This window comes from Sapajus apella, unplaced genomic scaffold (genome assembly GCF_009761245.1).
Source record: "Sapajus apella isolate SASKATOON/1434 unplaced genomic scaffold, GSC_monkey_1.0 scaffold2, whole genome shotgun sequence".
NCBI lineage: Eukaryota > Metazoa > Chordata > Mammalia > Primates > Cebidae > Sapajus > Sapajus apella.
Genome location: NW_022436942.1, coordinates 31,777,846 through 31,791,812, shown reverse-complemented (window position 1 = coordinate 31,791,812; position 13,967 = coordinate 31,777,846). Strand labels below are relative to the sequence as shown.

Below are 13,967 nucleotides of genomic sequence, written 5' to 3'. Positions count from 1 at the left end.
TGTTCATTCTAGTCTGCTGCCAAAGCTGTTCAGTGTATTTTTTATTTCACTGACTGATTTCTACAGCTCCATAAATTTGATTTGGTTCTTTTTTAATGAATTATAGCTCTTGTTCAACTCCTTACTGAGATAATAAATTGTTTTCCTGATTTCATTGTCTATTTGTATTCTTTTCATATGTTGTTGAATTTCCCTAAGATTATTATGTTCAATTCCTTTTTTGGCAATTTGTAAATTTCCATTTATTATTTACTGGAGAATTATTATGTCCCTTTGATGGAGTCAAGTTTCCTTGCTTTTTCATGTTTCTTGTTTCCCTCCATTTATGTCTGCATACTTAGTGGTGCAGTCACCTCTTCTAAGCCAAAAGTGGCTTTTGAAGGCTAATACTTTCACCTGCAGGTAGACCTGTGGGTGCTACTTGGGCAGGGTGCGTTGCTCTTGTTCCATCTGGGTGCAGTGGTGTAGTCTCTGTCTAGCTTCTTCAGTTGTTATCTACATTAGCAATAATTGTAGGTGCCTCACTGGTCATGGCTGCCAGAGTTTGTGGAAGTGGAAGTGATGGTGGCTGTATAGGTTATTAGGGTAAAGACTTTAGGGATCCTTCTGTTCTTATCTTCCCTACAGTAGGAGTCTTATCTGAGGGGATCTCTGTTGGTGTCAGGACTGACATGGCCCACAGGCATGTGACACTTGGATTTAAAGCACAGGTGCTCAGAGCAACTGTGAAGACAGGTTTCTGGGATCAGGGTCCTGTAAAACTATTATAGCACCTGCAACTTGAGGTGCCATTTCACCTTCCAAGGTATGAATGGATGCAGTTCTCCCACTAAGCTAAGAACTGTTTCTCTGAAGCACATTCCAGCAACCCAGGCCCAGGGAACTGGGGTGTGGCTGTAGTTTTGATCCTAAGGGTCGAGGCACAGTTTTGACATATCTCTTGGAAATAATAGGTTCTTCAGAGGCTAAAGCCTCCTTGAGCAGGGTACAGCTGCAATGCAGGAGGACCTGGAACCAACAGAGCACAGTGGGGTATGAGATACCACACGGTGGTGATTGTAGACCCTGAGATGATGGAACTAAGTTGTATGGCTTCTGTGACATGAGATGCAGCAGCAGCAAGGACCCAGGAATAGCAAGATGTCACTACAGCTTGGGAGCTGAAGAGTGGAAAGCAGTACAGCAATAATCACTCTCCGTAGAGGTGAGACATCTTAGAATCTCAAGCAGGGAACCCGCTCAGCCTCGAAGTCATGATAGTACAGCTCAGCCAAAGCTCTGATTCTCTAGAAGACAAGATGCTACATCTTCTCAGCCCCATAAAATGTGGCTACCCGAGTCAACAGAACCTCTGCATCCCTTGGTATGCAGCAGGACTCTGACTTAGCTGTGACATTGGGGGTGCAATTGCTCTGGTATTCCTGAGAGTTGGATCCCCAGAAACAGGATGCTGCCTCACCTGTGGAATGAGGAGGGGTCAAGTCCTCTGGTGTGGCAGAGGCCCCTGATATCCCTAGGGGCAGGGCACTGCCTTAGCTGTGGTGCCAGAGGAGTGACTGCTCTGGTGTGCAGAAGGCCTGAAGTCCCCCGGGAGGGGGGATGCTACTTCAGCTCAGCCCTAAATTGAGGGTGCAGCAGCCACTGGAATGCAGAGGTTGGAGCAGTTCCACAGTAGCTTGCCCCTAGGTGATAAGGAATAGAAGCAGATGAGCTCAGGAATGACATGCTACCAGGTGCATATTGCAATGGCAGTGAAGTCTCAAGAATGGAATGCTACAATGGCTACTCATCCCAGAAGTAGGACACACTCTAATAGTGGCTCTAATTCAAAGTGGCACAGCACAGTAGCAGTTTGAGCCATGGGGATAGGGAATAGCCACACTCCTTCTCTGGGAGTAGCTCAGTGTGTGGACTCCAGAGAGCTTCTTCAGCTGGGCTCAGAGCCTATGGAGACTGAAGGAATCTCCAGTAGCAAAGACTGCAGCATCCATGGTGGCAATTGAGGCTACCTGGGTCCTCTTGCTTACCTTTTCTCTGCAGGAAGAGATCCCTCCTAGTTCTGAGTTGATCTCAACTGGAGGAATGGGGTGATGGAGACAATGAATTTCCTTCCTTTCCCTATGCAGCCATCCTGAGTTTCTGTGTTCTACAAGATCTCTGCTGTTTCTCTGCTGTTTTATGGAGCTTTCCTTTAGTTATTTTGGTCAAAATGTAATTGTTTATTTGTTGCTTGGCGGCTTTTCTTGTTGGGGAAAAGAGCACCAAAAATTTCTTGTCAGCTATCCTGCTGACAGCCAACCTTTAGGATTTGTTGCTACCTTTTCCTGTTTCCTCAAAACATTTATCCAATATAATTTCATATATATTCTAATCGCAATATATTTTGTTCAGTGAATGCATTCCTAATAGCAACATAGAATAGAAACTGTTATAATCTTTCATAAGTGATCTTGACATTTGTTAACATTCATTTCATAATTTTTTTGTTAATTTTTGTCCACACTTTTATTGCTGAACATCCCATATATGCTAAGCTTTTAGATAAATGCTGAGAAATGATGGTGAAATAAACAGTCCCTAATCTGATAAAGCATATCATCTAGTGGGGAATACTTGCTTTCTCTTCTTTGCTAGTAAACATGAACTCATTGCCATTCTTGTAGCAAATGTCACTTCAGGATCCTGTCCATAGATTTTAAGTTTCTAGGAGGTAATACCTTCTTCACCTTTTAAGGAATCTTATATCACTTTGGCAGTAAGAATATTTTCCTCCATGCTAATTTTTTTAACAATCTGATAGGCCATTTCAATAAAATAAAATTGGCTCATCATTTTTCATACTTACCTGTTCATTTTCCACGTTAATCACAAGGAGTCTCCAATATTTTGCAGGCACATCAGAGAATTAAGGCATTTTAATTTTTGATTAATAAAATGTAATTTAGAGGATTTTTAAAGTATACTGACTAATTTTCTTAAACAGATTCCCTTTCTGTTTAAATTTCTAATTGAAACTTTCTCATATCATTCAGGTCTGGAAGAATTCCAAGATGAACTAATCGACTCCCAAAAGTTATTAACATGGTAATAAATTTATGTTATTTTAATTTACAAAATAAATAGCCATTCAACTGATCTTAATTCTGTAACAAAATTTTTATTAATTAATTCTTATTAATTGATCAATGATTTTATAAATTAGCACATTTTTGTACTTTACTTTGAATGTGATATAAATTGTCAATCTATCAAATAACCTAGTGTGATAAAACCTTGTACTTATCAGATAATAGAAGTCTTTATGTTTCCAGTGAAAATTAAAAGCATCTTTTTTGAAATTTGAAAATTTTGATAACACATAGCAAACAACTCTAGAACCTATAGAGTACGAAGACCCCAGAAAGTTAATCAATTAGGAATGTATCATCTAAAACTGCATTTCAGAGTAAGCTATTAAAATATTTATAAACTGATTGTATAATTAGTAGAGAAAAGCTTTACTCTTCAGAATGTAAAATTTGAACTTGCAATACATTTATAAACCATAAAAATGTTATATATAATTACCCTGCAAGTAATACTGTTACACTTAAGTGTAATAACAATAATATTGGTTTAAAAATGGTAGTAAGAATATAAACTTCTTTAATTCTTAAAGCTAGTCTGTGATATAAACAACCCAGGATTTCATACATATGTTGAAGATGAATAAACAGGATCACACAGGTAGTAAGTAGCAGAAAGCCAAAAATTTAATACATGGGATAGGTAGAAAAAAGGAATTTGATTTCATTCTAGCTAACTGTAAAGTAGCATTACTCTGACTCTAATAAAGACAATCTAACTATACTGTAAAATAGGTCTGTAAGACTTAGACGACATTGATGTTCCATACTTAGTTGAGCGTTTCCCATCCCTAACTGAGAAACTAGCAAAAAAAAAAAAAAAAAAAAAAAAAAAAAAAAAAAAAAAAGTGTGTGTGTGTGTGGGGGTGATGGGGGGTGAAATCCAGTAAGTGTTTATTAATTTTTTTTTTAAAAAAAGAACAAGTCAATGCAGATTAATCCTCAGAAATATTTGGTCAGTGAGGAGCCCAAATATTCCAGCAAAATACTTAACAATAGATAGAAAATATTATCTTTTTGTAGGAAGCCAAATTCTTTTTAAGCCTGGTAAGTGCTATGTCCTGCCACCTCTCTAAAGAAGCCAACAATTTCAAGAAAAGTTCCCTGTTTTAAAACTAGGGCAACAAATTTGTTTATACAGTTTTTTTAGTTTTTAATTAGTCATCACCAATAGTGTTTCATGATTCAGGTGCTTCAAATTGGACCAGTCATGCAAATAGGAACAGAATATAACTAATGCCAAATTTTCCTCTGAAGGGGCAATTGATCTAAACTTGTCTTTAATCAGAAAATTTATAAAATAAACATTTTGATGAAAATATTCCACCATACTACTATCACTGCCACTACAATCAAAAGAACAGAAATGTGCTTTTTAAGTGACCTACCTTGCAAGCAAAGTTGTGATGTTTAGGGAAAGAAGCAAGACTCAAAAGCATAACGTATCTGAGCAGAAACATACTCAAAATCTAAATGAAATGGCCATTGTAACTAGGTAAATCGGAAAAAACATTACAGAATATGTTTGAGCCATGTAATATAAAAAGAATAATAGGTAGCTAAATGTTCTGATTGTTCCATGATCTGGCTAATTCTCTGAAACTTACCATGCCTAATTTTATTTTTCAAATACATCTATGAATGTGAACAATCTGGTTGAGGTGATGGCTCTGCATTTTTCAGCTGCTCTGTAAATGAAACTACTTCTGACAGAGGTATGATTGGTCAGCTAAGAGCCAAAAAAAAAAAAAAAAAAGAATCCTGCATTTATCCGCATTGACTGACTAAAGCCACCAAGCAAAAGATAAATACAATGTACACAATAAATTGACAGTTAGCAATTCCATATTAATATCATGAGATTTATTCCATGGAAATTAGCATAATGAATGGCTCATTTTAGGTGCTTGATAATTCTCTGACTGAAATAAATAGAATGAATGAAATGTATCAATGAATGGAATAAAAAAATGTGGCAGCAGTGCATCAAACTAATTTATATAAAATTATTCAGCTAGTATACCACTAACAGCACTTAAGAAGGACCTCACTGAACTATAAATAAAATCTGGAGAAGAAAAAAATAAAATCATTAAGGGAATTAATTGGACACAGGTGTTTTTGAAGTGAGTGCTAAGGAGAGAAAAGCATTCCCATGTATCTTTACCTTTAATGACGCATATGACACAAACTGACAAAAATAAGACTGTAATCAGTGGCATTTTTTTTCATCAATCCTAGGAAAAGCCAAAAAGCTAAAAACATAACAATTTTCAAAGGGAGCTCACTCAAGTTTGTGAATGGTATATCCACAGAAGTTATTCAGCTCAATGTCAAAACATGTTCTACTAAAAATCTTTTTTGAATTCATGGTTAAGAAGAGCTGCCTGAATGGCAGAACTGAGCAGTGATCTAACCAATATGATACTCTTCAGACCCAGAAGAAAAAAGACAACAGAGAAATTGTGCATTCTCCAGATGCTGGCAGGTCTTGCTCTATTTCACAGTGAATTAATATATGTAAAGTGTTTAGTGCTACAAAGTAAATGCTACATGAGTCTTTATTAAAACTGCTAAAGGAGTAACTGAGGCAAAATCTCCATCACCTCAAATTACCCATTTTTTTAACGTTCTCTTTACAGGAGGCTGTTGTTTTTCATATTCTTCTTATTATTTTTTATATCACTTGAACTCACTACTTTCATTTCTGGCATCCTTGTCTAGTAATATCTTGAACAGTATTAAAATAACCTTGATGAAAGTAAAAAAGAAAAGTCCCATAAAGTGTTATGGACTGAGACAATCACTCCTTGCTTAGAAATAAGTTGTGGTCTAATCTCTTTTAAAACATATAGCTGTCTGGTTAAGCATGATTAGTAATCAGAAAATTAATGAATTTTTCCTTGGTTGCCCTCCGAGTCCCCAGCTTTTAGTTTTGGCTGTGTTCATGTTAGAGGCTTTGCAAGGCAAATTCTTTTTTACTTGGGAAAATCTTACTAATATCAGATGTTGAACACTAATATATTAAAAAAGAATAACATTTTTACCAGGAGTGGTGAGAAGGACAGATAAAATAGTGGTAGAATATACTATGGCCACTAGTATATATTTGAGAATAATAATGTCTAAGAAAACATTTTATGATTTGGTACAATTTTTGGCATTATCAATTTTTCTGGTTTATCAAGTAGCGTCTGACAATTTTTAGCAAGCTGGAATATTCTTCTTACAAACTGTTCTTACTTGAAAAGAGAATGAATGGGTTCATTTTCCCTGCAGTTTTTCTGGATATGAGAAAGGATAGCCTTGCATTATTGTTAGCCTCCAGGTTTAGTAAGTGTTTTCTTCTTAGAAATAATGCTGTAAAGTTATTGGAAACTTCTACAAAAATGTAAAAGGACCTTGACACCATGAAAATCCTAAAACAGTGCTTAGAAGAAAAACTTTATTCCATAGGGAATGTTCTTTATCTTATATCTCCAGGTTTAAAGCATACAAAACCTGAAACAATCTTTCCAAGCAAAATGACTTGGCTTTAAAAAACATCCTTTAAAAACATGCATATTTTTTTAAATTCTCAGCTTTGTTTTAAATTTTAGAAATTCATATAGGAAAGAATGGGAGGTAATGTGACTTAAAAAAAAACTTTCCAGATACTTACCTGAGTAGATAGAAATATATGTGACTATACAGTGAATATACATGAATACTAATGAATTATGCCTGTTTTATGTTCCTTTTCTAAAGATATCTTACTTAGTAAAAGATGGTCTTCCATTGGAAGCAATGAAAGAAAACGATTTACATGTCCTGAAATGTAACACACCTTTGTAACACTGAGGCTCCTTAAAAGCTTCTATTTCCCAAGCAACTGTGAATCCAAAGTCTTGATTTTTATAAAAGAACTACAAGTGCAAACAAAATGAAAATATGTATATATTATATATCCTCCAGTTGTAGTATTATACTCAAAAATGTATTTGTGCTACACAATTTCTAAATCAATTAATATACTTGACCAATTAACAAAGATTGTCCAGTCTTACTCATTCATCTAACAGACGCTTTTAACATAGGTACTAATGTTACAATAAGACATTTTCTAAAATGCACAGAATTAGTCCTAAAATGAGGAAAAGAAAATATAAATACAAGGTATTATTGCATTGGCCTCAGTGAGAGTTAGTTTAACCTTTTAGTGTAACAGGTATAGCTCTTATTTTAACTGTTTTTTGCTTTTGCTAAAAAGTATTAATATCTCTTCAGTTTCCACTGGTTAGATTCCAGTGTCAGGACTGCTTAACTCTGCTGTTATTTTTGGATTATCTGAATATATACAGCCTAAGAGTTCTAGTCTAATCCTCAGTGCATGGTGCATGTGCACATTAGGATTCCTCAAACGTACACTCAGAGTGCAGCGACAGCACAGGAGGTATTTTGCTTTAATGGCATTAGCTGCTGCTCTCATTGCTGCTCTTACATCCTCCTTGTAGTTTCTTTGTCTTTGCTATAGGCCCATTATCCACCAAGGCCAAAATCTGCCCTAACTGCTAATGCTAGGAGAAAAGCAAACCTTTCTCTCATAACAGGGAGCTGCAGGTCCCCAGTTCCTCTTAAATGGGAAAAACATTTCTATTCTTTAAAAAGAAGTTTATATTTTCAATAAGGAGAAAACTTTGCTTGCAGAGCAAATCAGCTATTTTTCAGTTAGTCAATGATTTGTTCAACTTCTGTTGAGTAAAAGAAAATAGCTTTAAAAGGCAGGAGGGAACAGAGAAAGGAAAATGTAGTCAGAGAAGAGGTCCGTTTTAAAGACTAGGATTCCATGAGACCCAAGCAGGCATACTTTGTACTTTCCTTATGGTCTCTCAATGTAAATGTCACTTTTAAACAATGGAACAGGATCAAAAAGACCAAAAGCCCTTGGGTCCAGCCCTAAGAAGCCTTTAAATTTCTCACATTCACTAGGTACCAGTCATTTGAGAATAAAATATCAATAAATTAAAACAATTGGATCACCTTCTAGTTTACTACTTTGGAGGAGTTATTTTGCAGACTAAAATTTAGTTGCATTAATAATTATCTTTATGCCCAGGTATGTGTCCTTACAAAAATTAAGAGAAAATTTCCAATCTCCTGACGTTATCAAAGTATAACTACAACGTTTGTGGTGTGCGAAGCTCTTTACCTTCCCAATTTCTTTAATGAAAGAACATATACTCATGTTTAATAATTCTAATTATAGAAGCACTTTCTTGTAATGCTACATTCAGGAACCTGAAGGAGTCACCAAGAATATACACTACACAAATTACAATGAAACCTATGCAAAATGCACAGAGGATATGACTTGACCTGCATTAGCACAAGATCTTTAAAATAAGGAGTTCTTCACTGCAGTATTTTACTATGTAACTTTTTGCCATATTGAAATTATTCTATTATAAACTTTTTTCAAATTAAAATGATCAAGAGTTGTTGAAGAACAGTAACTGCACATGTTACTCCTTCTTTTCATCTGTTTTCAGGAAACACAATAAGATTTAATATGATTGTCATCAATGGCATGCTGTAACTTGATCCATCCAATAATGTTGTCACTAACAGCCAAATTTGATAAAATAACATCAAGCAAAAAGGCTATTCATAACATGAATCCTCTTTGAAATGTGTCTTTAGTCCCATGCTGAGGAGGCCGTTTCTAATGATTTGACACTTCTGTTTGATGAATGAAACATTATCTAAGGCTTACATACCTATGGAATAGTCCACATTGCCAGTATAGATAAGAATTGATTTGGTGAGACCGAATCTAGCTGCCAAGTTTATTTTGTATGTATTAATTATTGGTATAAACCTAGGAAGTAAAAATGGTTTGCTAGGGTTGGAAAGTTAGAGTATCTATATGTAAAATCAATGTACTTTCCTAATAGAGCATTCATTTTCCCAGGTCCATGATGTCTACTCACATTTGTATAGTGGTTCATACATTTCAAAGACCTCATAAATTATTTTGTCTTCAAAAAAATTATGTGAACTTGCTCAGTCAGTATAATTCTCCCATTTTTCAAATGATAAGGATGAGTTAGAAAGGGGAAATGCCTTTCTTGGAATCTGAGCTTCTTATTTCCAATCTAGTCCCCTGACATATCATTATGCCTGTAAAACCTCATAACTACAAAATGGCAAACTTGATTAGTTTACTAGAGAGCAAAATTATCACAAAAATGTATATTGTGATCATTTTATTCTATTTAGTATTCCTCATGTAAAAACTGGTTACTTCTGTATTATAACTGGCTCTGAAAACACACATACATACAACTAAGATTTTACTAACAGTTAAGCAAAGTATATTGGCCTAAGTCAGAACAAGTGCTTCCTTAATAATACTATATAATTCTTGGTTTCTTTATTGCTAGTCCATGGAGGGTAGATTGCCATAGTGTCTCCCTAGCAGATAAAATTGTTTTTCAGCATTTGAGACTTGATGCCTAAAAATGAACAGCACTGTTTTTGAGACTAATGACAAAAGAGGTCAACTTCCTGAATTTCTTTACTCCTGACATGAGCCTGTATTCTGGTTTTTCTATTACAGGCTCAGGTCTAGTGAAGCCTAAGCCATGCACTCACAGGCAAGCTTTTAGGCATAGCACAATAATATGAGTTACTGCTGACACAGCCGTCACTCTTGTTCTTTTGAGTATTTCTTTCACTCTTTTGCTGATGTAATTGTGAAAATTAATGCTGGCACAGCCTTCAAGGCATTTAATATCCTCTCTTATTTATGTGGCTACCCTATTCCTAAAATTTTGTTTGTAAAGAAGGTATTAATGATATATGGAGGGGCAATTTCATTATAGAGTTTATTTCTATGGGTTTCTGGATTTAGTATATTGAGGTATTCCGCAAGCTAGAAAGCAAAAGTATTCAAATATCAGAAAGCATTTTAAACCTGTATAACCTAAACTTAAAAACACATCATTACCTGTAATCCCAGCACTTTGGGAGGCTGTAGCGAGTGAATCACTTGAGGTCAGGTGTTCAAGAGCATCCTGGCCAATTTGGTGAAATGCTGTCTATACTGAAAATACAAAAATTAGCCAGGTGTGGTGGCTTACACCTGTAATCCCAGCTACTTGGAAGGCTGGACACGAGAATCACTTGAACCTGGGAGGCAGAAGTTGCAGTGAGTAGAGATTGTGCCACTGCACTCCAGCCTGGGCCACAAAGCGAGATTCTGTCTCCAAAAAAAAAAAAAAAAGAAAAAAACCATCATAATAAGACGTTTCTTCTCACTATTAACTGTCTAATTAAATGTAACACAGTTTATTCTTTCATTTTTTACTTTAATAGGATGAGTTTTCTGTGACACTGTAATTGTTCCATCATTAGTTTTCATTTCTTAATTACTAAATATGGATTTAGAAGTAATCAAATCTTATATCTGAATCACCTCAAGGTTTTTATACTCCTAATGCACGGTCTGTGTTTAATTAAGAACAAAGTCTCAGTTGTCCTATTTACACTCTGTGTTCATTTTCAATACCTCCTATAAAAAGCTTTTCTAGAAGACCTATTTTTACAATGTAACTGATGAAGAAATATGAAAAATCATTCAGAGACAAAATCCTGAATGAGGACACTGAAACTGAAGATATAAGTACCAAGCTAAAACAATCAAAAGCTGTCAGTTTTCACCCCATGAATAATTCTGTTGACTACTAAGATGTATTTTTCATAATAGTGAATAGAAAGAATTTTATCACAAGTATCAGAATGAGCTAAAAAAAAAAAAAGCAATACCTATGCATAACATGTCACTTGTAATAAGGACATCTTTTAATATTGAAACATAATAAAATTATAAATCAGTAATAATCCACAGCATAATAAAAATTAAATGAGAAATTTAAACAAAGTTGGTTGAAAGTCATCTAAAACCAAAAGATACTTTTGGAAATGTTTCAGTCACCATAAACATTTATATTTTAAAATTACACATTTGTTAATGAATACTTTCAATAATATGACATTGTATTGGTGATTTTTCTTCAAAGTCATTTAAAAGCATTGTTAATTAATTTGAATGCCAAAATAAAACACTTCAAGGAAGATATTAAAATTATGTTGTACATATATAAATATCAAGACACGTAAAACAAATAAACTTATCTTGTATGTTTGTGCAAATGAATCATGTTGCCTTCATAAAATATAGGTAAAATTGCATGAAAATAATTAAAACATGTTGATAGGTATTGCTATCTTCACGTTTTTGTTAAAAAAGTAATTTCACTTTTTTTTTTACTCAGCAGGAGTCAGTTAAATTTATGTTAGAGAAGTTATATGATGACTTACAGATGCCTTCATATTTTATGTTGGTTTATGTGTTCTTCAAATTACACTTGGACTAATAACAGACACGCAGGTAACGACTTATTATTAATACTTTAGAACATCAAAAGAGAGCAGTATAAAATATATAGGGAAGCAATCTACTCACTGACGAATGGATAAAGAAAACGTGGTATATGCATGCAAGGAAATTCTGCCATTTGTAACAACATGAGTGAACTTGGGACATCATGCCAAGTGAGATAAAACAGATAAATACTACATAATTCCACTTAAATGAGGAAACTAAAATAGTCAAATTCATGGAAGCAAATAGTAGAATGGTGGTTGCCAGAGGCTTGAGGGTAGAGGAAACAAAGATATATTAGACAAAGGGTACAAAGCTTCAGTCATGCAAGATGAATAAGTCCTAGATATCTACTGTACGGCATAAGGTGTATATTCAATAATTCTGTATCATACACCTGAAAACTTGCTGAAGAGCAGATCTTATGTTGTGTTCTTATCACCAAATAACGGTAAGTAGAGAGGGTGGGAAGAAACTTTTAGAGGTGATGAATACATTTATGGTGTAGACTGTGGTGATCATTTGTTTCATGGATATATACTTATCTACAAACTTTCAAGGTGCATACATTAAATATATACAGCATTTTCTATGTCAATCTTACCTCAATAAAGTGGTTTAAATATATGCATATATATACATATATATATGGTCACTTATGCTATGTCACAAATAAAATTTGAGCTTTCGGAAGTTGATAAATATTGGAACATTGCAATTATTTTCACTGAATTTAATAGTACCACTTAGAATACATTTAAAATTTGAATTTCAGAACTATATATATACCCTGGGTTCTATTTAATAATCACACAGCCACTTATTGATCAGTGAAAGCTCATATAAAATGAAGAACTGATAAAGAAAGACATGTAGAAAAACTACACCCTCCCTCTAGTTTTTCTTCTAGGATGTCTTATAACAGCATAGATTAAGTCACAAAAAAGTTTCTTCAAGTTCTGACAGTCCTAAAATATAGGTATAATATGAATAACTCTTCACAAGTAAAAGTAATGACCTCTTATTATGTCATTTAATCCTAAAATACATGTATCTACAACAATAAAACATCACATCTTTTAGATTGTTTTTATGGTTTATCTCATGAATGAGATGTCAAGTCCTCATATTTCTATGTTTGATATATTCTGTATATCTAAAATATTATTAACTACTCTTGAGTTTTTTATTTTAAAGGACAATTTTCCTTTACTATAAAATACTACAATCGAAAATATTTCTATTTAGGTAAACTAAGGAATAGCAAATCAGAATATACAGTTCCTAATATATAAAATATAACTCTTTAGGAATACTAACATTTATATTTTTGGTTACATTTTATTGAACAGTTGATTTTTTTTTCAGGCATCAGTTGTTATTTTTAGTCACCTGCAATGATGATATAAGCCTAATGTAACACTAGATCAGCCTTTTGCTAAAAGTTTCAAATAATTCAAGTGCACTTACCATGTTCCAGCCAGGATAGAGGTAGTCTGTACCAACAAATTCAAAGTAGTGGGCAAACCCTTCCTTCAGCCACACGTCTTCCCACCACACAGGGGTCACAAGGTCACCAAACCACTGCAATAACAAAATTAATGGTCATCAAATAAAATAAAATCTATCCCCAAACTATTTTATCTAAAATTACATCTATTAAACCTTGATTATTATAACTGGAATTCATTCCCCAGTTGATTTTGTGATCTTAAAATGTGCTATGGCAAGACTGTATTGATTTATTTGACTACTTGGGTGACACTAGTTTTTTTATACATGCATTCAGAGAAAAACAAAAAAGAATAATCAATAAACAATAAACACAAAAGAATATTTGACTTGGAGAAGAAAGCTCAGGAGAGAAAAACTGATGACAGCTGTCTTCAAATATTTGAAGACCTATTATGTAGAAGAGGAAAGGCTTGTTTCTTGTGACCCTACAAGGGACAAACCAGGACTAGTGAATGGAAATTAGCATGGGTAAATGTCTGCTGAAAATGCAGAAAACCCTCTAACAGACTGAGATGGCCGAAGATGGGAAAATATGCCTTGAAAGATAGTGAGTAGTTCATCACAGGAGGTAAGTAAGCATCACCCCCTAGTGCCAGAGGTAATTCAGAAGACATATTTGCTGACTGATAAAACTAAGGGGTTTTGAGGTCCCTCACACTTGACTCTTACGATTCTATGATAATAAGGATTTAGACCAAAAAATCTCTGTAAGATGCCTTCATGAAAAATAATGTAATTTTAACTGTTGTTTTGATTAGATCATGATTTATTACTCGGAAACTTGCTTAGTTCAGGAAAATGTTAAAGGAATTCTTTTCTCATTAAAAAGAAAAAAAATACATTATATGCCAGGAGCTAGCCTAGACAAGATTCAGTGAAGAAAAGTTAGATAACATTCCTCC

General features: G+C 34.2%; 1 protein-coding gene across 1 annotated transcript in view; it reads right to left on the bottom strand.

The window, feature by feature from the left end:
• TRHDE (thyrotropin releasing hormone degrading enzyme) overlaps window positions 1–13,967 on the bottom strand; it is a 392,378-nt gene that overhangs the window by 173,927 nt on the left and 204,484 nt on the right. The window contains exon 5 of the mRNA XM_032295835.1: window positions 13,021–13,134. Within this exon, the coding sequence (XP_032151726.1) occupies window positions 13,021–13,134 (114 nt within the window). The remainder of the gene's footprint in view (window positions 1–13,020; window positions 13,135–13,967) is intronic.